The sequence below is a fragment of the Heloderma suspectum genome, chromosome 5 (assembly GCF_057233095.1).
Source record: "Heloderma suspectum isolate Gila_16-S chromosome 5, 16-S_ref, whole genome shotgun sequence".
Taxonomy (NCBI): domain Eukaryota; kingdom Metazoa; phylum Chordata; class Lepidosauria; order Squamata; family Helodermatidae; genus Heloderma; species Heloderma suspectum.
In genome coordinates this window covers 205,961,589-205,986,888 of record NC_139462.1, presented here as the reverse complement: position 1 = coordinate 205,986,888, position 25,300 = coordinate 205,961,589, and the positions used below count along the sequence as shown (strand labels likewise).

Below are 25,300 nucleotides of genomic sequence, written 5' to 3'. Positions count from 1 at the left end.
GTGGGTTGGTTAACTTGGTTTGACTCATCTGAAGCTACTGACATTAGCCATACTTCTCCATGAGATGCTTGCTCCATGGCTATAGGACACAGATATTTTGTTTGAAGAGAGGGAAGAGATGCCACCTGTCCATTCACTATTTTGTGGCTTATTGTCTTGGCCAGCAGGGAAACAGTTTTGCCCAGCTCTAGGATTGTGTTGGTATGTGAGCAGGAAGGTCAGCAGCTTTCAAATTTCTGTTCAAAAACCTCCTGTGGTTTCTGGCCCTTTGTATGGGCTAGAGCTAGGGATGTACGAATTGTGTAAAATTCATCTTGTCAGCATTTGACGGATTGTCAGATACTTTCCATTCTGTCGTTCACTCACTGACAGAATTGGATTTGGGTTTCCAAATTCGCGCAAATTCGCATTGGCACAAATTCACATTTGTGCAAATTTGCCCTTGCAAAAATGCACAGATCTCGCAAAATGTGAAAATTTCCCCCAAATGCACATTTTCATGCTTTAGCCTATCGGGGAAATGCACATTTTCTGCCTTTTTTTAAAAGCATATTTTTCTATTACTAAATTTGCACTAAATTTCAGAAAGTTAAAAAAAATGGTCTGCAAGTCTGTGGAATCTGGGCAACTTGGGAAAAACTGGTCTGCTGCAGAATTTGCAGGTCAGATTCATTAAAATCTGAACTCATTTGATTCTATTGTGGATTTCTCCAACATTGCTAGCTAGAAGAGGTGTGGGCAGCTTCGATGGGTCCGGGAGCCAATTTCCCCCACCCTTCGAAACCCAGGAGGAACCACATCCCTCCCTACCACTGCTACAATTGCTGCCGCATTCCTGATTTTGCTGCTGCAATTCGGAGATGCGGCAGCAGCAAAGAAGGCCACAGTTTTCCAGGAGCATGATTTTGCTTGAAAACAAGCAAAATAGCCCCCTTTGTTGCTGCTGCCACGTCACCCAATTTCGGTGGCAGATCGCAATTTTTTGCTGCTGCACCACCAAATTTCAGTGGAAATGGGGCAGTGGGGGCCAGAAAAGACATCGGGGGGCCACATGTGGCCCACCGCTTTGCTAGACACTGGAGAACCATTTCTTGAGACCCAGCTGTGTATTGAGTACTAAAGCTGCCACAGATAGATCTGGTGGGCTTATAACGTGACGCAGCACAACGGACCAAGGGTCCCACTTTTATTTATGGACATTTCTAGAACACTGGCTTTAGTGGGGAAACTAGGTCCCTGCAGATGTTGTTTGACTCCAGCTTCCATCAGCGTGGTCTGGATGGGAGCCAGCAGGAATGATGGTAGATGTTGTCCAAAGCATCTCAAGGGGCACAGGTTCCCCAACCCTGTTTTAGACTATACATCCTCTCTTCTGCATTCAGAACCAATTTATTAAAACTGTTTCCTGGAGCTGCATCAGAGGACGGGTGAGCTTGTTCACTAGCCAATTTAAAATTACAGGAGGAGATATTAAAGTTTTTTGTGGAATCAAAATAAATTGTGATATGTGCTTCATTTCAACCAGTGAGGGAGATTATTAAAGACTAGTTACTCTCAGCTTTGCAGGTTGTCTTCTGATAAAGGAGGCAGAGCAGAAAAGCGCTCTGACCACAGGCTGTGTAAATAAGCATGGCCTGCCCAGTGAGGCTCTTCTGTAAGGCCAATGCTCTCATTTTAAAATTATAGCTACTTTTTATAGTTATCTTAGAAGTTATTCTGCAATATGGTAAAAGTCTTTGAAGCAGGGGCACTACTGAGGAGGCGGAAAGAGACCCACCCCACACCTCAGATTACCTGTGATGATTCCTCAGCAGTACCTATATAACTGGTTATGATAAGGTATTTTAAAATCACCACAATACATGCAGTTAAAATACACAGCTTTTTGGCAGGCTTTTGAAGCTTGCTATGAATCTTTCCTCATGTCTGCTACTCAACTGTTCAGAGCCAAAATGGCAGTCCTCTTAGAAGTGCAGGACAACCTTCTAGCACAGTCTTCCCCCAACAAGGTGCCGTTCCAGATGTGTTGGACCACATGTCCTATCAGCCCGAACCAGCATAGCTATGGACCATGCTGGCTGAGGATGATAGAAGCTGCAGTTCCACACATCTTGGGGGGCACCAGGTTGGGAAAGGCTGATCTGGAACTAAAGAGGTTCCACTCCACTCCACTCCACTCCACTCCACTCAGGAAAGCTTAACATACTGCATGATGGATTTCCTATGCAGAAAAAGCTTCCACAAAAGAGAGTAGGGTTTTAGGCACACACTAAAAGTTAACATACTCATTACATTTCTGCATATAGCTGAACCTCAAAGGTAAGAAGTTGAGGAATAGTTCTATATTGATTAAACACTTCCTCCCTCAAAGCACCATGAATTCATCCATGGAACTTCTGCTGTGGACTTAGCAGTAGGAGGAGAAAGCAGTCTTATAGTGATCCATTTATTGGTGGGACAACTACTGCTACTCTGAACGGACTCCCAGGTGGCTTGACAGGAACCCAACCATCTTTCTCTGGGGCTGTTTGCACGTAACAACAACCGACTGGTTTAAAAACGGGGACGTATGCCTGCCTCCTCCACTTCAGCACACAACCCACGATCGGCTCTTTCATAGGTTGTGCAGCATGACGTGTGCGCCCACCTGTGCACAATGAACTGATGGGTTGTCAGAAAGCGCGAACCAAATCTCTCTCTCTCTCTCTCTCTCTCTCTCTCACACACACACACACACACACACACAGTCCCTGTAACTGTGAGGGCCAATCCAGATGTTACTTTTAATATTTCTCTAGCAACCGTGTCTGGGTTTTAAAAAATGCAGTGCCAAGTGTCAGGGTGGGGGAAAGGGCGTGATTTTCATCAGGAGCACAGCACATGGCAAGGGGAGATTTAACCCTTCCATCTCTAGTATTTATATTGGCATTTAACTCATAAAATAATTCAAAGACCAGGGGACACTGAGACAACTGGAAAAGGGATATTATTTTTCTTGCAACTGCAAATCAGTGTGGCATGCAAGACACTGATTTTACTGGAGTAAATATCTCAACCACTGACTTTTTTTTATTCCAAGCACTGCTTGCTTGGAATTAAATATCAGTTACAGAGTTTATACACAAGATGGAAACAGGAAAATAATCTTTCCCTTCAGAGGAAGTGTATATTCCTCTCCCACCGAAGTGCTGACCACACAAACCCTGTGGAAATGTACAGCTTACCGAAACAAAATAAATCTCTTCCAGTTTTCTTCTCGTTCCTGTTGTCCAAGAGTCCATTTTCAGCTAGGGAGATGATGCGCTTGGAGACAGAACTCCCATGGGACAGTTTGCGGGGCAGCTCATTATGGCCAAAGGAGGCATCACTTCCTCTTTCTTCAGGCCACTTGGGCAGTTTGTCCTCATCTCCATCCTCGCTGGAATCTGCATTTTTTATGCTGAGTCGTCTCATACGAGAAACCGAGTCTATTTCTTTCATCCTCACCAGACGATCCATGGCAGCTCGGCTAGGGGGAGCTGCAAGTTTGCCTTGCAAGGTCTCGATCACCTTCGAAGTGCTTCTAGCTCTCTTTTCTAGGCTGCGTGGAACCAAATTTCTTTCTGCAAATGGAAGCACAACAGACTCAAGAGGGGGACCTTGGTCTTCTCGGTGTCTAATAAGATCTTTATGATGCTCGAAATGTTGCTCATCTATCAAAGTTTCTGGGCCAGAATTCTGCTCTTCAAAGGACCCCAATGAGATGTTTCTATCTCCAGCAAAGAAGGAGCTTTCTGTCCAGCCACACTTTCGCCTTCCTTCATAAGAAGTTGCTTTTGCTTCCATCGTGCCCCCCAGTACCTTTTCAGCTGATAATTCAGGGCTCTGGGGCACATTGTTGGAGTGAGAACGTTCATCCCAAAGTGTTCTGTTTTCAGGTAAGAGGGACTCCACAGCCACATCTATGCCCAGGATCCTGGCTGCTCTTGCCTGAAGTGATTCATTTGGAGGAATCTCAGTGGTGACAGGCTCTCCATAACAATCAAGTGTGCCAGGCCCCTGACCATCATCAAGGCCCACAGACCTCAAATCTGGCTCAGAGAGACCTTGATTCCTGTTTGTTAAAGATAAGCGCACTAAAGACCCTCTTTCCAAAGCCAGGTTATTCCTGACTGCTGCATTCTTCTTCAGCAGATCAAAGTCAATGACACTGACTTTGTTGTTTTTAACTTGCCTCTCTTCCCTGACCTTGATGCTGTTGAATGGATTGTAGTGACTCTCGTCGCTGTGGCTACTTGTCATAACTTTTTTGGCTGGCTGTGGACTAGTAGCCTGCTTTATTATCCTTTTGCCAGCTTCTTTTCTTGATTCTACAATAAGATATCCGTTTGTTTCCCTGACTGATCCACCCCTCTCTTTGGCCTGCAAACCGCTTTGCAATCCAGCACGTGTTTCAAGATCACGAGGTGCAACCCTTCCATTTGAACTTCCAGATTCATCTAAACTTTTAGACTTGCTTTTATCCTTTCCCCGTTTAAATACAGGAGCAACTGGTATAACAGTTTCTGATTGCATGCTGGGCCTATGGGCCTGGCTTGGTCCATCAGTCATGCAGGCTCCCCTTTCTTTCTTTCCTTCCTCCTCCTCCTCCTCCTCTTCTCTCTCCTTCTTGTCCTCATTCTCCACACCATCTTCACTACTTTCCTCCTGTTCTTGAAGCTCCTTGTTAAAACTTTCTAGCTCGCTTATTATATCCCAAGGACGGCGGCTCACAGGTTTCAAGAGGAACTGTCCAAACAGCTCCTTACTGCTGCAAGGCGAGCTTCCTTCCTCCTTGAGGACAGAATTCGCTTCCCTTTCCTGCCCAGGAAGACCTGCACAGGAAGCACAAGGCAGGTTTGGGCATGCCTTTGGGCCAGGTACCACACCCCTAGAACACACACTATTGCTGGGTTTCTCAAGACACCCCTGGCCTTTCACACTGGATGGAACCAGCCTACATTTTCTGTCATCAGCAGGTAATACAGTCAGTGTTGGCTCTGCAGCGGATGTTCCATATCTTAACAACTGGGAAGTTGTCACCGTATTTGATCCCCTGAGGTCTAAGTCATGGAGGTGCCGCAGGATTTTGGGTTCTTCCATAGAACTGGTCTGCGTTTGCTGGTCCTTGTACTGGTCACCTGGCCATGAGCCAGAGTACTGGAGCTCCTTGTGCTTTGCAGGCTGCAGGACTCTGAGGTCATTCATTTGTTTGAACTCTGGTCTCCACCACTCTTGTTTTTGTAACTCATTCTTATTTGTCATGCTTCCTGTAAGAGCTTGGAGCTCCAAGTCTGTGGAAGACGTACTTAGGAGACTTTGTTCCTGCAGAACCCCACTGTTATCAAGCCCATCCTTCTCACTGGCTCCCTGGGTTAAGTTGTTGTTCCTATCGGTATCTGGCAGGTTCAGTTCAGATTTCACTGGGACGGAGACCAAGCAAAATATCATTTCGTTCATTTTTTTCTTTGAACTCCTCTTGTTCAGGATCTCTGTTCCAGGTTCAAAGGTTTTCACTTTTGTCACAGTTTCACAGGGGGGTTCTGTATGCGGGCTTCGTGCAGACAGCCGGCCTTGGGGGAAGTTGCAGCTCAAGTCATTACCTGCGTCACGACCTGCGTCTCTTTGGACAGACAAGGCCCAATTGTCCTGGTCGACGCTGGACTCTGCCAGCCATCTGCTGCCTTGTGCAGAGCTTCCAGGGACCTGGTCGCCTTTCACAGCAGTATTTAGAGCATCTGGCAAATCTGAAAAGGCACTGCTGTACTTTAGTTCCAGAGGACTCTCTTGGAAGGCATAGTGATGCATCTGACTGGCATCCCTAGCAACTCTCTCCTCCTTCCGAAGACCATCTGGGTGTACTATTTTAATATGCCGTATTCGAGGGTCATCGAAAGGAATGTACTGGACAGAAGACAGGTAGCCCTCTGCATACCTAGGATGGCTCTTCTTGTCATGAGGAATCAGCTTGTCTTTCCAGTGCTCACCCCCAGCACCAGCAGTGGGTGGGTAACCGAGGATGGCTCTCTCTACTGGACTCTGCATGCCGTTATTAAAGCACGCGGCAGAGTCAGGCACTTCACCGCGCAAATGCCGATTCATACTTTGCTGAGCAGGAGATTTATAGCAGGGAGGGGGTATGTACAGAGGGGGCTCCAGGCCCGAGTCTTGAGCACAAGAGTCCTGAATCTGCTCGTTAACTTTGGTCAAATAGGAGATGGCTTCATCTTTCCGCAGGTCGTCCTGAAGCGAGTTGGCTTCCAGGCTTCCCCTGGTTTGCTGATGAAGTTCATACGAGGGGGGCTTCAGGGGTCTGCCGTACTTGGGCTTGGGCAAAGGAAGGAAGTGGGCCACTGGATCTGGGTGCTTGGAGGCTTCCAGGCCCAATCCAGTTGGAGGGCAAGAGGTGGTTTTCATTCCACTGAGCGAGTGCTTATGGTTGACCAAGGAGGGCATTTCAGTGCATCTCAAGCTCTCTGGCAAAAGGACTCTCGGCAAGGACTGCGATTTCCTCTTAACATAGGAGGAAGTGGCAGTATCTCCTTGTCTTGTCAAATACGTATCTTGAAGCAACTGGTCTCTATCACTATCAGACACAAGTCCTCCAAACTTGGTTGGTGGGTTCCAACCTTCTGTCCGTAAACTTTGCCACTTGTAGTCACGGGGAGGTTTCCAGTTGTCCGGCATACCAGTTCTCCTCATGTTCTCCACTCCTCCTCCTGTCTCCCACTGACTTTCTTTATCATGCCCGTACAAGGCACAGGGTGCTGCCATTCCTTTCATTTTGGAGTCTCCTCTGTCAGTATAACCCAACAATACACTAAAATCCTGGCCTTTTCTTCTCCAGTAGGCAAGATCTTTATCCGTCTTGGGGCGTGAAGAACAGCTTAACTGCGGTCTGTCATAAAACCTGCAAAGGAAAGGAGGTATTAATGAAGAGGCTCGTGCAAACAAACATGCTTTCTTCTTCTCCAAAACCAAATGTAGCAAAGTATCTGAGCCGCTCAAAATCATAAGTCACCCAGCTTATTTCCCACCCTAAGGTTTCTGCAGAAGTTATATGTTAACTTTCTCTATGGAACCACGGAAGAGTTCTGGCCGTAGCTGTACTTTGTGAACAGTACATTGATTCGTTTTGGTTTTTTTACTACAGTGCATACATCTTAGAAAACTATATACATAACATTCCATTGCATACACACATGAAGAGAACTTGTGTGTATGTTTTCTTAAAAGAAGCCGAGTTACAAGTGTAGGCCTGCAACATGAAGTTGTAGGATGTCTTCACCCTCTAATAGGAGTGCTTCTGTTCAGAGTTCCAACAGCCAAACATACTGTCCCCTCCAGGATTCTATAAGCTTTAAGGAATTTCCATCTCCATCCCTTGGGGTTTCAAGTTTTATGGAGTAGTTCAGCAATAGGACAAGCTACAGAAGGAGTTTGAAATTCCCTCCCTTAGAGATTGGGGGTGGGGGCAGAATCTGGACAGCGATGCTTTATTCTCCTCCGGGGAGATTGCTGAGTACGTAACTCAAGTCTTCAGATACTGATGTTCTCTCTCTCTCTTTGCAGGACATCTTTGACATGACTCTGGCTGCACCTGGGCCAGTGCAGGAAAGCAATAGAACCAGACTTATAAATAGCGACTTGCCTGGTTTCCTGCAGCGAGTAAGAGTCTTCTCCAGGTGACCAGGAAAGGAATAATTTGTAAACTGGAAGAGAGGGATCCCCCCGCCCCCTTTTGTACCACAAATGGGTATATGTGGGCAAGCAGGCTAATAAAACCTTCCAGGCTATTTGCTTCTGTAGTCTTTTTTGCAAGGCTGAAACAAACCCTGGATTCAGAAGCTTCCTGTATTATGCCAGCCAAATGGCTTTCTTGCCTGATGAGGACAGACATGGATTGTCCTATGAATCACATCTGGATAAGAAATAGGAAGAAAATAGTTGCAGTCACCTGAGAAGATTACTCTTGCATGTGTCACTGCAGATACAATTGTCCACAGCTCCTTTGCCCTTGTACATGCAATGAAGCACACACATGTGTGAGATTGTCATCTCTGACTATATACAAATGGTATTTCCTAAACTTCATGGTCTTTCTTAAATGGAAGTGCTTTCTGTGTTGAAAGTGTGTAATGTGTGAAATGGCTGTTTGTGAGAAATCCATACAAATTCCTAAAAGTAATAACTCTCCAAAGCACATCAAGATGCACTGTTCATGTTCCTGCAGATACAAGGTTGAAGTGCGTAATTGCCATGAGCATAAGCCAAAAGAAAAACCAAACTTGACAGAAGGAGGACAAGAATATTGATCAGACATGAGAATTAACTTCTCTCTGCCTCAATCCTAATGTGTAGAGTTTGTTCTTGGATGAGAGAGATATTTTGGAATGGGGTGGGGGAACTCAAGAAGCCCTCTCCTCTTAAAAATAGTGAGATTCAAAAAGCGAAACACATGCACACACATGCCAATAATCCACATTCTCAGCGCTGTTGAACTCGCTTCCATTTACGTACATGGATTCATCCCATCAAGCAAAACCGTTCATAAAAAAAACTGAGATGATTTTTTTTGTGTGAGAAAGATTAAAACAAAGCTGGGCAAAATGTTCAGGATGGAAAATTACTTCCTTCCAGGGACAGAAATGAGAAAGCACTCACATCAACAACATACAAGATTAGTATGGGCGATACAAATACAGTTACACTGTATGAAAAAAAGTTTAAGCATGGTTAGGATGAGAGAGCCATCTTCTCTTCCCATGTGGTGTGTGCACTGCCACCAGCATTATGAAACTATCACATCTGTGTCACTTTCACAGATGGTTTGAAGGCAACATGGAGATGTTCTAATAAAGCAGGCCAAATAATGTAGAGGCAGGTGACTGCATGACTTGCTAAGCAACACTATAAGACTAGTGAGGTCTACCCATGGAAACAAACAGGTAAAACATTGAGAGGAATTATTAAGACATGATGTATTCGTTACATTAACGATCTTGCTTTTCCTTGATGGAGCTGAAAATATCGGAGGTTCCTGGGTGGTCTGCCATCCAACAGCTGACCAGACCCAGACCTGTTTAACTCTAGCAAGATTGCTGCACATCATGCGTCTTCAGACCATGCTGTATCTTAAAGTTCTGGGTTATTACAGTGAAATGGCCCTCATACAAAGAATTGCAACATGAGACAGAAGACTTGAAAAATGAGCTTTTTCTCAGATATCATAAGCTCCTACTTCTTCTGCATCAAGGCTATTTTGTATGAACTGCTCTACATGTAAAAAAAAAAGGGGGGGATTGAAAAAGTTGCACTGAAACCAGGAGTTAGATCCATTGACACACCCAGGATTGAAACGCTTTCAAAGTGCGTACGTGTGGCAGGGGGCGGGGGGGGGGGGAGAAATGGAACACTGCTTTATGTTTCCGGTTTTGACGGAGAACAACCTGTATTTTCAGCATAAGCCTTTCAAAAAAATCTTTCTTTTTGTTTGTGTTTGGCCGATGGACAGCTGCAGGAACATGGTTACGAAGTGTCTCCCTCCAACACACGTAGTCCTTCCTGTCGAATTTGTTCCAGTTCAAATTCGTTCATAGCTGACTGGCTGCAGGCAAGTAAAACTGCAGCAACACATTTCATGAAGTGACAACAGGCCCTTCCACTGGGCTGGAGCTGGTTTACTGAGACCTTCCAGAAATAGTCCCATATGTCCTTCAGTGAACACAGCCAAGGAAAAATGGCCCTCCTTGTGTAGGGACACCCACAACCAATTCACTGGGGCTTACTCATTGCATTTACAGCGAAGGGCAAAGACTACCTGTGTGGGTCTTTTTTTTTGTACTTCGATATGTCACCCATGTACTTTTTTTTCTTCCTATAAGGGCTTGATTGCCTGTTATATTTTCAAAACAAGATTTTCCTCCTTAACTCTCAGTGCCCTGCTAAATGTATTAACTGATTAAATCACACTGATCAATCCATCCACTTAAAATACGGATTTTTTTAAATTGTTGAGAGATTAACTACCTTGCTGGTCCCAGTGCCAGACAGGCTTTTAGTTAGACCATAGTTTTTCCTGGATCTACAATTCAATTCTTTTACTGCATTAATTATCTTGTTCTTCCACTTGGAGCATCTTGCACGGGGTTCACACAGGCAGTTCATCATCTAGGTTAGGGATGCAGGACCTCAGGCCCGGGGCCAAATCCGGCCCACTTGGGGTCCCAATCCAGTCCTCTGGGTCTCCCCACATGACCATGCCCCCTTCTAGCCCCACCCTTTCCCCCCAACCACCAACCGTTTGGTGATTTCCTGGCTTTTGTGCAGCTTTTCTCCCCATTCTAAAATGCCTCTCCTAAGGCTTACTGGAAGTAAGGCCTTTAAGCTAAAATAGGCTGGTGTTTTGGCTGCACCCCCTTTGCCTTTGAGCCACTCCCCTTTTCCCTTTGGCCCCGCGCACAACTGGAAGAAGGGCTCCAAGAGCTTCTCCAAATTGTAATTTGGACTTCGAAAGAGGTTCTGCACCCCTGATTTAGGTACTGACCAGGCCAGAGCTGCTGAGATTTAAGAGTGTCAAACATCATGAAGTATCTTCAGTCTTTCCTTTGAGTACTCTCTTCTAATGGCAGGGCAGTTCATTTGAACTCATGGTCATCTCAAAAAAGAGGAGGTGGTTGCCCTGGTGCAGCCTGCCAATAAAAGGGCGTCCCTGGAAGCAACCTGGACACAATCCAATTTTTATGTCCAGGCTGGTTTAATCATAAAGAACCCTAAGAACCCAAGTCCAGTTTAATCATGCGGAACCCTGAGATGGAAGAACAATTAGAGCCTTGAAGTTTCCCATCAACAGCCCATGGACCACAGACTGAGCAAGCAAGCAGGTCACCTTGTCACCGTCTTCCCCACTATAGAGAGATGCATTGTGTTTCTACTTAAATTATAGTAATTCTTTCTAAATTTGCTTCTATACACACAAATCAGCACATGCACATTTTATGCAAATCTGTGTCCTCTTTTGTCCTCTTTTTTGGTGATGTATTTCCTTTTTGGGGCTGATGTGGCAGCCTCCCTTTAGTGCTCTCAAAAGAAGAAAAAATCAAGGCTACTGGAGATCTGATCTCAGGCTTTGTTTTGAAAATATCTCAGGAAACCCATTGGGGAAAACAAAGACTTACCCCACTTCCGAAGCATGAGTATTGTCGAAACCTCGGAAGTCTCTGTGGTAACTGGGGCCCAGTTGCCTCCCTTGGATGACATGACTACTTTCGTCGTCATTCTGGTAGCTTTTGGTTCCTGTCTTCTTGCTGCTAGCACAGGCTCCAGAGTTGGCTGAGAACCCATTCAAAGTTGCATGACCGGACCTCCTATCCACAACCTCATGCTGGAATCCATCACTTCTGTTCTCGTACAAGTTGGTGGGATTTTTAGTCAGTTTGTATCCATGAGAAATTAGGAGATCTTCTACACTGAACATATTGCACTGGCTTCATTTACCTTGGTACCCTTGGTACTCATGAAATGGACCCATCACTGAAAAAGAAGGCAAAGGACTTGATGAGTAAGGAAATAACTATTCAACTCTAAAATGGAACACTAACCCAAGGAGGATAAGTCTTTCAATGGCTGCTAGTCATGGTGCTGATATACTACCTCTGGCATCAGAGGCAATACACCAGTTGCTGGGGAACACGGGTGGGAGGGTGCTATTACACTCATGTCCTCTACTTGTAAGCTTCCCACAGGCAGCTTGTTGGCCACTGTTAACAGAATGCTGGACTAGATGGACCCTTGGTCTGATCCAGCAGGGCTCTTCTTATGTTTAATAAAACATACAATCTGGGCCCATGTGTAGCCCATGTTTCCAATAACGCCTCCCAATAATTATTTATACAGTGCAGTTAATAACAAAATGCACTTTATAATCTTTATTTGGTTAATCCTTTCAGTCTCAATGCAAGGAAGGTTGCCACTGTTACATACATAGTGAACTCCGGCGGGTAACTAATTTGCCCACGAAGTTCAAGGCTGAGATGGGCTTTCAATTTTAATCTAATTCATTTGGAAAAGGCAGTTAATAGTAAAGAGATATCATTCCATTCAATAGTCTTGGATTGGTATAAAAGGTTGAGATTTAACACATTTTGTAGCTTTTACTCATGCATAATGTAGGAACACTGGTAAGTACATTTCAAAGGCAAAACCCAGCAATGATACACTTGAATAACTAGAAAGACAACCACATCAAATGCCTCTCCCAGCATGACCATCTTTAAGGCCCATGCATAAGTTACGTGCTTTCCCATCACATGTGGCTTGGTCTACTTGCTTGTTTTGCTACACTGTTTGTTGAATCCTCTGAAACTCTGGGGAGAAAATTACAAAATGCCTAGGTGCCAACCTTAGCTTCAGAGACACTTGGCTGCACATAATTTTTCATGTATAAGATGAGCTATATAAACAAAGGAGAGACAGGATTGTAGTAAAAGTACTCGAGAAATGCAAACTCAGATATATAAACATGAGGGGATGATGATTCAAACACCACAGACAACCAGCTCCAAGGATACTTCCCACTTGCCCCTACACTAGGGTTGGGCAGGCATCCCTCCCCCTGGCCGGGTTCTCCGGGCACCCACCCAGCCCATCCCTGCCTGCGCGCACACAGACCTGCACTCGAGCTCCCCGCTGCTTGCTGAGCTGCCTGCACGCACCCAGGCTGCCTTGTGAAGCTCCATGATCCCCATTTTTTGAAAAATAAAATGGTGATCATGAAAATACGCATATTTGCATATACGCAAAATGGGGCCGTGAATTGCCCATATACACAAGATTACAGGAGTTTGCTTGCCTGTAATCTCGTGTATATCAGCGATTCACAGCCCCATTATGCATATACGTGAATATGTGTATTTTTGTAAATGTGCGTATTTGCATATGCACGAATATGAACATCTTTGCAAATACACTTATTCGCATATATGCAAACTGGGGCTGCGAATAGCCCAAATAGTCAGGATTACAGGAGTTTGCTTGCATGTAAGCTTTCGCATATGGGCTATTCATGGCCCCATTTTGGATATACGCTAATATGCACTTTTGCAAAAATGCACTCATTTGTGTATATATAAATATGCACATTTCTGCAAATATGCACATTCACGTATATGCAAAATGGGGCTGTGAATAGCCCATATACACAAGATTACAGGCAGGCAAATTCCTGTAATCTTGCACACATGCGCTATTTATGGCCCCATTTTGTGTAAATGAAAATATGCGCTTTTTCGTGATCGTCATTTTTCCAGAAAAAATGCAATTTGACAACGACGCCCAGTTAAGTGCAGGCGGCTCATCGAGCAACGCTTGGGCAGGGGGAGGGGTCTGCCAGATTCCCAGACAGAATCGGGCACCTGCGCCATCCCTACCCTACACGCACTTGCTTTTTAAAAGGGAGATTTACACACACATACATCTCTTAGTACTTACACCTGAACAGATAAACCATCTCCCCTGGGATGATTTTTTTTTTTTTGAGGCATCGTAAGATGCTAAGTTAGCTTTACAGAATTTGATCCACGGTGGCCGTTACTCACAACCATTTGATGACAAACATACATATATGAATGTGCCCTAAGACACCATAATGTCTGAATGAGCAGATGAGAGCCTAACAACACATCAGTGTGGTGCACAGGCTTTTCAATGCACTTCGCTGATTGAATCTGTCTATAACAGGACAGGAGTGGGCAACCAGGGACCAATTTCCCCACTGTGGGCTACATTCTTGCTGTGGAGACTTTTTTAAAAAAACCCAAAAGCAGTGGTTTGTCCCCCAAATTGCTCCAGCGGCTCGCTAAGACCAAATTTAGCTTGAAAACAAGCTAAACTTGTCCTTAGTAAGCCTCCATAGCAGTTTGCTGCCAACTTTTGCCACACCTGATCTATCATGATATAGTTTAATGGCATGATAACTCTTAGCTTTGAAATTACCCCCATCGGATCATCAATAAGCCCCTGGGGTGGCGGGAGAAGAGAGGCTATCCTGAAAGCACCCAAATATGTACAGAGCAGTTGTGAAATGCAACGTATGTAGCAAAAGTGAGGAGTCCCTTTCTTCAAGGGGACGCGTGGGAAGAAGGGCCATGTCTGGAACAATCTTATAACAGATGGCAAGGTTGGTTCAGGGCAACTTAAATTATTTTTCCCTCCCTAATTGTTTTTCAATCATGAACACCTGGGACTGTGTGAGGAACATGTAAGCACAGAGCATAGAACAGCTGGTTGCTAGAACAATTCACCCTCAAAAAAGAAGATTCAGGGTGACTACTGTAAACAAACGAGTAGCGGTTGACAGGTCACAGGTGCAAGGAAGAAATGTGCTTTTCCTGGTGGTATATAAACGCAGGGTAATGGTTTTGGGTGAAGCGTCCATTTTCCGGCCATTGACACACTGCTGCCTGTGCAAAAATAGCACTCGAGAAACTCTTGACAGTTCCTTTAACAAGTGCACTGGCTACGGAAGTAAATAACCAGAGACAAAACTGCAAGGCGAGGAAAATGGGCCCCAGAAAAACTTTTGTTATGTCCCTCAGAAAGCTGGTGAGCCAGCCTTTCTTTCCCTTGCTGGGAAAGGTATAGACACATTTTAATTTTGGGAGGAAAGGCACAAACAGCTCCAAGGCAGTGACCTCGTGAGGCAGAGGGAGAGACCCTCATCTTGGAAGCTGGAAATGGTAGCCTGAGTTTCATACCACGTAGGGAAAAGGAGTCACCCTGGTGGAAAGGACACCCCCCCCCCCCGCAAAACAGGCCAACACTTAGTGTAGCATAACAGCTAAGAGAGTGAACAGTGAATCAAGAAGTCCGAAGTTCAAACATTGCCTCTCCCCACCTTGCAGCCTTCAGTAGCACCTGACACCTGCCCTGTACCCCCCCCCCCAATTCTATTTTTTTGTCTGACCCAGCACTCTCAGCAGCACCAGGAAGCTGAATCTAACCACCAGGCCCCACAGCCAGTGGAGGCTGGTGGCTCCACTGTCACTGGGGCAGTGCACCTTGGGTAGCTCCTTTAGAGTCCTGACTGGTTCTGGCCAAAACCCAGAGTGGATTCACTGCCTCACTGGCATCAGAGCCACCAGCCTGCTCCTTCAGAGTTCTGACTGAAACCTGGAGTGGATTCACTGCCCCACTGACCATGCAGCCAACAGCCTCCACTGCCCACATCCTAGTGTTGCTTTGGGGGCGTCAGCCGGAATTAAGAGGGTGGCTAGGATCAGCTGCCAGCATTAGCTGAAGCTCTGACCCACAGCCAGAGAAGCCTGCCAGCAGGGCCAACTGACAGAGGAAGGGGGTCCACAGAGGGCACTCTGCCCGGGGCCCCTCAGACCTGGACCCAGTCTCGCCTCTCCCACTAACTCTGTAGGTAGCCTTAGTCAAACCTCAATTTCTCTCTCTGCCTGCAGCCTCCGCCCTTCCATCTGCAGTACAGGGATAATACTACCAACCTACCTCAAGGGGCTATTATGAGGTTGAAGGAGGTAGCTTATGTGAAGTGCTCTGAACATTCAAATAATGCATCATCATCAACAGTTTTCATTTTTGCAGCTTATCAGAAGGAGCCCCTGGGAATTGTAGTTCAGTGTGGATAATGACAATTTTCTCTTTGTACCTCTGGCTTCCTCACAGAACTATAATTCCCAAGGTTCTAAGGGAAAGGGGGGTGGGAGAAAGCCATGACAGTTAAACCTTCAGTTATCCTTCAAAATCTAGGAAGTAGAGTTTTGAATGATGTGCTGATAGAGCATTTTCACACAAGAAAAAGCATGGTGGCTGTCTATTTCCCCATGCATATTTCTTCCCCATTGGGAGTGGGGGGATAAATAGACACATTATGTCAGATATTCAGTGTTTGGGGTTTTTTTCAGGATTGGTTACACTTTTTTGTTGGTAAAGCTGTGTTACAGGCATGAGTGGTGTCCAAATCCAGTACCAGCACTCAAAAATCAACATATCTACACCACAGATGTAACTACATGTTTGGTGGGCTGATTCTGGTTAGTGTGTGCCTGCAAGGCAACATGTGACACATGGAAAGGACAGGGGAAGCATCTCTCAGCAAAGGTGCTACTTCCCCCAACACGCACACACACAGGATGGACAGATCCATCTATTTTTGGTTTATGTTATTTTTGCATATGTTTAGTCATGTTCATGTCTGTTCCATTTCCACATGAATCTGCTACTTAAAAAACAACACCACCCAAAATCTGCATGAAATTTGTATTGAAATACATTTTAATTTGTATTTTTTAGCATATATATTTTAGGACATACATTTTTCCTCTCACGGTATGCATTTATAAGCATTTTTATCCTAAAATACACATTTTATTTTTTTTTTTAGCTGAGAACCACAGTGCACAATTTGGAGAGGGTGTGAAATCCGAAGGATACCTGTGTGTTCTGAACAGCGCTTTAGCTTGGGAAATGCAGATTGGGTCAGTTGATACTCCTCTATCATCCCTAATATGCACACAGCAATTACAGACGCAATTGTGCAGACAGCATAACTAATGCCAGTATCTGGCTGATCGCCTACTGTGATCTGAACTTCCATAAACAGAAGGGGACAAATCCAGCATCAATACTTTTAGATATGTGTATTGCTGGGTTCGGTCATTCATCGAATGTACAGACAAACCATTCAAGTTATTCTATGTGTGTGGATGCATACACACACATACACACACACACACGAACTTTGGAGTTCTAAAAACTGCAGATTTAAGCCTTAAGTTAGGATGGAACACACATTAAGGACAGGAAACAAATGAGCCCAAGTTTATGCTTTTGAGATCTAATTTCTATGCCCATATGGTCAATCTCCTTAACATTTGAAGACCCCTCTCCCAACTGGGACAAGAACTCTGTCCTGTATATGCCCATTCTGTCCTTTGTGTCAATAAAAACGACAGGAGTTGTAGACCAAAACGTCTGGAGGGCCACAGGTTTCCCACCCCTGCTATAGCAGCTATCCCTGGAACCAGAACTTCCTTCTGCATGGAAGAAGGGGAGTATATGGATAGATGAATTAGTCGATTTCCAGTCCATGTCCATTCTGCATGTGTTCAATCATAAATCCATCCTATCCCATTTCTGCACCAGTCTGCAATTTTTTAAAAAAACGCATGAATGTTTGTACTTATTTTCCCTAAAATATGCATTTTTGTACAGGATTTCCCTTAAAATACACATTCTTGGGTGCATTTTTTCCTACTATATGCATTTTTGACCCGAGGACTGCACCACAAAATGAAGAGAAGCACACGATTGAAAGAATAATTGTGTTCCACTCTACGTATCGGGCCAGGAAGTGCGAATTAGGTCAGTTCGCTTAAAAATGTGGACTGAACAAAATTCTCCCTCATCCCTAAGGGAGAAGCACATGGGACAATATATATATTTCTGATCTTGTTTGCCCCTTTTAGCAAATAACCCCTGAGCAGCAAAAAAACTGGACTGCAGGCTGCCTTTTCTTTCAAAGCCCCTTCCCATCAGAAGCTGCCCAAGATCGAATGTGCAGACTTCCTAATCTGATGCAAGAGTAAAAAAAAAGGATGGAAAACAGTGTGCCTTCCTGGAGTTCCTTTGTTTTGTTTCCCAATGACATCACAGATTTCGGAGAGACTTCGCTTCCTCAGGATGCTTGCTATCTCCCCAGAGTTTCCGACTTGTCAAGGTTTAGCCAGAGCAGCTCCATTTAAACATGAGCCAGGCCCTCTTTGGCTATCTCTCAGCTACACTGGACATGCTTACGTTGAAAATACTTGCTCACACACAGCCCTTGCAGAAAAAGAGAGGAAGCGGTGAGATCACTCTCTTCTTACCAATTTTTTTGCCTCCTCATACCACAGAAAAATGCTCATTTAAGATGATTTAAGGAGTGTTTGTTCTGGAGTATTAGACACAGCCCCACTCAGCCTCCCCAGTATTTATGCCAAGACAAGCATTAGGAGCATAGGAACATAGAAAGCTGCCTTATACTGAGTGAGACCATTGGTCTATCTAGTCCAGTATTGTCAACACTGACTGGCAGCGGCTCTCCAGTGTTTCGGGCAGTTGTTTTCCCTGCCCTACCTGGAGATGGGGGGGAATCGAACCTAGGACCTTCTGCATGCAAAGCAGGGGCTCTACCACCATGCCACGGCCCCTAGCAGGGATGCGATTTGAGGTAGAAGTGCTAGACGCATGTAGTCCACTTAAGAATTTCTAGTAACTGATTATATTCCTAATACAGAGCCAAAAAAAAGGAACATCAAATACAGCACACGTTGCTCTCAAAATGCCAACATTTCTTCCCTTGCCCATTCTTCTCAAAGCATTACTATTTCTCTAAGGCAATCTACTGCCCTCTGGATATGTTTGCCTACAAACGGCCATGCTAGCTGGTGATGCTGAGATTTGTAGTCTAACACATCCAGAGGGCAGTGTGTTGGGGCTGCTTCCCCCACAACAACAAAATTCCTAAATGGAAGTCACTTCTCACAGAGGAAACTGCGCAGGTGGGTGCCATTTCTCATGTACAACAAGCATCTACTTCACGGTCACCCGATGTACAAGTACAACAGCAGCAGCTGGCAATATGTTGTTTTGGGGGCAAGAAGAGATGCTAGGATTGGGTCCCAGTACTCCTTCACTTCCTGCAGGAAATGCTCAGTGTTGCAGTGGTGCTGCTCCGGGCAGCCTAGCTGAGGAGAAGCATAGCAGTTCATAATTCGGCATCCCAAGAACCTCAGCTTTAAATGGCCCAAGTCCAGAGAATGTTAGACTTGCTTGTCCCAATGAAATCAACAGACCAAGTTATCTTCGACTAATTTATGCCCCATTCATTTCAATGGGACTCTGGTGTGAGTAGCGTTCTTTGTAGGCCTGCTTGTGGCTTGTATTTTACTTTCCTCCCTTCCCTTGCATAGTGGGTAAAGTGACATAAAAACCCGCCCTCCCTTGTGCAGTTACATTATCTAACATCTTTTAAACGCCTCCTGAAAACACAACTTGAGTTTCACCACACCAGGCTAAAATCCCGCACCATTACTGGGGCTTCTTCTTCCAGATTCTTTGCAGGTTTAACATCAGCTTCTTCACACAGGGTGGACACATGCTTTCGGGAGTGTGTGTGGATTGGGAGGGTGGCGTGGGGCCGCCACCGAGAGAGTGGGGCCTGCTGCATGGCACCGAAGACAGGCTGGCTGTCGCCCCACACGGGATTCTGCGCAGCATGGAGGAATCTCGAGAAGGTGGCACCTGGAGGTGTGCAGGGGATGGGGAGGCACATTTTCTATATGTTTTATTATACAGCCACTAGTTGGCACTGCCGATATATCAGAATATGAGGAAAAGCACACAAGGCTTCTTGGAGGTTGACAACATCATCTAAAGCAGGGGTCCCCAACCCCCTGGCTGTGGACCGGTACCGATCCATGGCCTATTAGGGACTGGGCCACAGTAGGGGTGTGGGAACCCCCGCTTACCTTGAGTCCGCAGCGGGGGGGAGGCGATCTGTCCCTCCCCCCCCGCCCCGGAATCCTCGCCGGCCCTGGCCGGCTCCACTCCGTGGCGAGTCTGCGGAGCTGCCGGCCGGCTCCAGCCCTGTTCTTTGCAGTAATGGCCTATTACTGCAAAGAACAGGGACGTAAATTGTGTCCGCTATGCGGACGCCATTTGCGTCCCAGTGGTCGGAAGTCCGCCCCTGGCCAGAGCCTGTTCTTTGCAGTAATAGCCTATTACTGCAAAGAACAGGGATGCAAATGGCGTTCACTACACAGACACCATTTGCATCCCAGCGGCCGGAAGTCCTCTCCCGGCTGGAGCCAGCTGGTAGTTCTGCAGTGGGTCCAGGGCCGGTGAGGATTCCGGGGCGGGGGGAGAGACAGATCGCCCCCCCACGGACCCAAGGTAAGGGGGATTCCCACACCCCTACTGCAGCCCGGTCCCATCCCCCCCGGTCCGTGGAAAAATTGACTTCCATGGACCGGTCCCTGGTCCCAAAAAAGGTTGGGGGCCGCTGATCTAAAGGACCCACAAACTTCCGTGAGAGGCCAATCACAAGCGCACAATAAATCACTCCTGCAAAGAAGCTCCTTTTCACACAGGCTTTCCCTGGGCTGTAACTGCTGCTGGACTTGACCTTGGTTTTATGTGGTACTTTTAAACATTAAAAGTTTTATATTATGACTTGTCAGGCTGTATTTTATGGTTTTAATTGCAAACTGCCCAGAGAGCCTCAGCTATTGGGCAGTATAAAAATGTAATAAATACATACATACATACAAGACAGCATGAAGTAATCACATATTCTTCCCCCACTTACCAACCATGTTTCCATTTTCCCCTTCCCCTGTTGTTTCCCTGTGTCTATTTTAGATTGTTAGCTGGGGGTAAGGGACCTGCCATACTTGTTCTTTTTAAGTACCATGAACATCGGCACTCTATAAAGAGATACTGTTGATACTAATGGTGATGATGATGGAGGAAGAGGAGGAAGAAGAAGAAGAAGAGTTTAATGCCACTTGGGAGATGGGGAAAAGGATGTGCATGTTTGTTTATATTTGTATTGAACTTACAAATCGAATAACAAAAAGTAAGTTTCTAGCTCAAGAAAACCTGAATTCTGCAACCTGTATAAATCAGAGATGGGCAGAAAGTAGTTCTCCAGATATTTTGGACCAACTCCCAGAAGCTCCTGCCAGCAAGGTGGGCAGCAGCAGGCAGAATGTAGCTCTCCAGATGCTTTCAGCTTCAACTCCCAGAAGCTTCAACTTCAACTCCTTTCTTGAACACTTGGAAGTGCTTCAGAATATCCAGTGACATCTTCAAAGCCAGAGTAGTGGAGGGCTAAGTTTGCATTCCAATAGTCAGAGGGTGACATTTTATTGCTACGTATAGCTCCTGGAACCTCCTTGTGAATAGGAGGAACAGAATTAAGCAATACACAAGCAAATCCATTCAATTAGTATAATTTTTACCAGGGATGGGCAGAAAGTAGATCTCCACATGTTTTGGACCTCAACTCCCAGGATCACTGACCATTGGTCATGCAGGCAGGGGCTTCTGGGAGTTGAAGCTGAAAGCATCTGGAGAGCTACATACTGCCCGCTGCTGCCCACCATGCTGGCAGGGGCTTCTGGGAGTTGGTCCAAAATATCTGGAGATCTACTTGCTGCCCATTGCTGATTTATACAGGTTGCAGAATTCAGGTGTTCTTGGTGCAGAATTTGCATTACCTTGGTGAAGAATTAAAGACCCCAAGCAATGTGCTAGAGTCAAGCTAGTTTTTCCTCATGGGAAAGTGCTCCTCATATGCACCCCACATTTATGATTTCTAACAAAAGGCAAGCAAAATAGATGTCCTTCTAGTCTTTGGAACAACAGAACAAAAGTTTAATTTATAAAGCACCACCCACAAGTTTGCCTTGCTGATGTGCCCCTGGAGTTGTATAAATAAGTGGAAATATAATGAAAACAATGCAACATCTATCCCCTAAACCCACCCTCTGGTTTTTCACAGATAACAAAATTATTATTAAAAGGATGGGGGAAGGAGAAGATGTGGGAGAATAACAAAACACACATTCAGTTGTGGTCACTAATATTGAACAACTACAACAAAAATGGAACAAAAACACTGGAACAAAGTTCCAACAACAAATAGGATGGCTTGTGGTTGTTATTAGGAATAGGACACATGAGCCCCACATGCTGCAGTAACAAGCACAGCCAGGTGATGTCAACCTGAGGTGAACAGCTGAAGTGATGAATCACAGATATCCATCAGGCAATGGCCTGAAGGACAGACCTGTTACCAGCAGCCAAAATAGCTGCTGAAACCTCTTTGATGTCTGTTAAAAAATAAAAGCACATCCATCCCCAACACTGCAGGTGGGAGGGAGGAAGGAGGGGTTGTTTTTTTAAAAAACCCCTCAGATTTTACACATTACTCTTGGATAAAATCCAAGGGCCTTATCAGGAGTACCAGAGCAGAAGTCCTTCCAGAAATTATTTAGCAGCTCTGTCCAATAGTAATCCATGCCATAAGCGCCAACATCTAGCAGACAAAACTACGCTTGCTCTACATGCATGATGCCTCCAGACAGAAGGGTTGCTTTCCAATTTCAGATAAGCTCATTCATCACACCCGACAGCCATAAGCCACACAGCATCTATGTACTGATACGCCTCAGTCCATGTGACTTAGGGAGGCAAAACAGACACAAAGGAAGCAGCACCAAGTATTTGGCACAACCTCCTCACAAAGCTGTACCTTGCCCTAATTCCTGCAGTTCAAGTGCTGGCATTAGCTGGTTATCCTCAAAATACCTCACCTGTAGCAGGTGTGCACGGTCATCCCACTGGCTGCGTCCACATATAATGATAAGCCAGGAATGCTGGCTTAATAAACCACAACATGAACGAGATGCATTGATGTACATGGCCTGTTTCTGCTTTCCTCCTCCCTTTGTATGAGCAGCTGAACACATCTGGAAGGGGATACCTTTATGCGATGTCCAAACCCAGGATTACAGTTAAGTGTGCCCAAACAAGCCAGGATTCATAAACCACCAAGAAACCTTGGTTTAAACCTAGCTTATGAATCCTGGCAGGCTTGTTTAGGCATGCTTAACCATAATCTCAGGAGGTCACATGAAGCTCTCCTCTTCCTAGGTTACCTGTTCATGTGAAGGGAGGAGCAAAAAGGCTGTGTGTACCAGCATGCTGTCAATTTACACTGTGGTTTATTAAACTAGGATTCCTGTCTTAGTGGCACATGCAAATGCTTCCACAATTTTCTTCATAGTGTAACAGGTCTTCGGATTGTTCCAAACACCTGCAAGACCTATTTGGCCAGAAGCTGTATAGGGAGACAAAAGAAGTGTGTATGTAGGTACACCCCACGGGAAGATGCTGGCTTTAAACCACTTTTGAATCTCTAAAGACCCATTGCCTGTTTCTTCCTGGAGGGAGTTCCAGACTGTTTCAAACATACCCTGTTGCTTACAGCTTTGAGGACCAAATTGCACGTGATGCAGCTGTGTGACTTTAAACAATTTTTTTAAACAGAAGCTGCTGATGGGCACTCTGAGAGTGGGGGTTAAATTACACCCAAACCTGTTGCCAACGGGATCTTCCTTCCCATGGGTAATAGCAGCTGGACGGGGGTGGTTATCAGCACCATGACACAGGAGGAAAGGATTAACTACTCCCACGCACCATCCTCATCAGGCCACTCAGCAGCTGCCATTCAAAATTTTTGAAAAACGTTTCAAATAACTACACGTAACAGGTTTAGGGCTGTGTGTGGTCTGACTCCAAGTCATTTACCAGTCTCTATAGCCCTTCCCCCCAAATCCCTACATAATAGTAAACTCCCATCTGGCCCTCCTTCCTCTCCCACAGGTGAGACACCATCTCCGCTAACCTACCCATGAGGTCATTTCCCTCTCACAGAAAAGCTGTGGCCAGCTCCTAACCCAGCATTCCCCAACCTGGTGGCCTCCACGTGCATTGGACTGCAACTCCCATAATTCCCAGCCAGGATGGCCCCTCCCAATATGTTTACCTCCTCCTTCTCATGAGGTCTGTGGTCACACCCCCACCCCCATCACTTTAATAGTATCGTCTTCCCTCACCCCTTCCTCCTGCTCATCCCATCAAAACATCATCAAATAATAAAGTTTTGGCAAGGGCTTTCAAAGCAAAGAATGGCAGGGCCAGCACTACCATGAGGCAGAGTGAGGCAGTCACCACAGGCAGAAAATTTGGGGTGTCATAAAGGGACAGCAAATTGTTAGTTATTTACCTTATTACTGTATTTCTACTGCCATAGAGGGGGAGAGACACTTATGGCATTTTCTGCCACATGTACCAAAATCATTCAGCTAACTTTGGCACTATGTACCATGGGTGGGCAGGGGCACCATTTGCTGCTCTACCGGCTGGCCCTGATGATTTCTGATCTGTATTTACCCATGTTGAAAGTAAAAAAACCACAATCTGCAGCCAAATCAATTCCACTCATTTTTAATGACACGGATTGCTGGAGGTGGTTAACAAAGCACTACATTCTGACTAACAGAATAGGCCAAGTTTGCTCTTGCAAAAGAGAAAGAAGAGGAATTTCTACGCAGTATGCACTGGCATTCCATACAGAAGATGTCACAGCCTCCTCGAGTACTTGGCACAGCGGGGCGTGTGTTTCCTCAAAGCCAAACTCCTCTTTCACAGATTTTGATGAACAATCTGAAATGCACATCAATCAGAATGGAAATATGCAGTCAATTTACCCAAATGGAACAGCTACGCTCTACTTTCATACCTAGCAGAATTGTCACGTAATTCCTCCTAAACCAGCCTTCCCCAAACGGGCACCCTCCAGTTATATTGGACTTCCAACTCCCATCAGCCCCAGCCAATATGGCCAATGGTTAGGAATGCTGGGAGTTGTCATTCCAAACATCTGGAGGGTGCCAGGTTGGGGAAGGCTGTCTGAAAGCAATATTTAGAGACATATTTGGAGGTTTCTGCTTGGACAAAATATCAGGAAGTATGTCAAGGGAAGCACAATGAGTTTTGGTAAGGCAAGCAACATTTCTTGGGGGGATGTGCCATGCCACCCCCACCCTCCTAATCAGAGAATAAGATGTTCAGGTGCTGGTTACTCCATTTTCTTTAGGTGGCTCTTAAAAACCCCCAATGCACTGGGTATCTTCAGGTAAAAAGCTTCTTTCATGATTATCCCACAAGCTACTGCTAAGACTGCATGTAGGGAGGAGCCATGGCTCAGTGGCAGAGCCCCTGCTTTGCATGCAGAAGGTCCCAGGTTCAATCCTCGGCATCTCCAGGTAGGGCTGGAAAAAATCCTGCCAGAAACCCTGGAGAGCCGCTGCCAGTCAGTGCTGACAATACTGGGCTAGATGGACCATTGCTCTGACCCAGTGTAAGGCAGCTGCCTTTGCACACCTATGCACTGGCCATGAACCAAAAGGAAGCCAGGCTGGGCTATCCTTGCTGTGCTGGCTAGTGTTTATATAGAGGGGTGTGTGTGTGTGTATATATATGTATGTATGTATGTGTGTGTGTGTGTATATATATATATATATGTGGGCTTGGATTCGAGCGCTGGGCAGGATGAGTGCACAGCCACAGAAGAAAAACAGAAGAGGGTGAAAATCTAAGGAAAAGGCTGGACTTTCAAACTGCAGCAGATAGGTAGGGGAAGGACTTG

At 45.6% G+C, this 25,300-nt stretch overlaps 1 protein-coding gene across 2 annotated transcripts in view; it reads right to left on the bottom strand.

Moving 5' to 3' along the window:
• The window catches only part of JCAD (junctional cadherin 5 associated), an 84,147-nt gene that overhangs the window by 5,706 nt on the left and 53,141 nt on the right, over positions 1-25,300 (bottom strand). For both annotated transcript variants that reach the window (XM_084860488.1, XM_084860489.1), the window contains exons 2-3: positions 11,196-11,550; positions 3,225-6,928 (exon numbers count right to left, since the gene is read on the bottom strand). In XM_084860488.1, coding sequence (XP_084716614.1) covers positions 3,225-6,928; positions 11,196-11,494 — 4,003 coding nt within the window. In that variant the 5' untranslated portion in view covers positions 11,495-11,550. The remainder of the gene's footprint in view (positions 1-3,224; positions 6,929-11,195; positions 11,551-25,300) is intronic.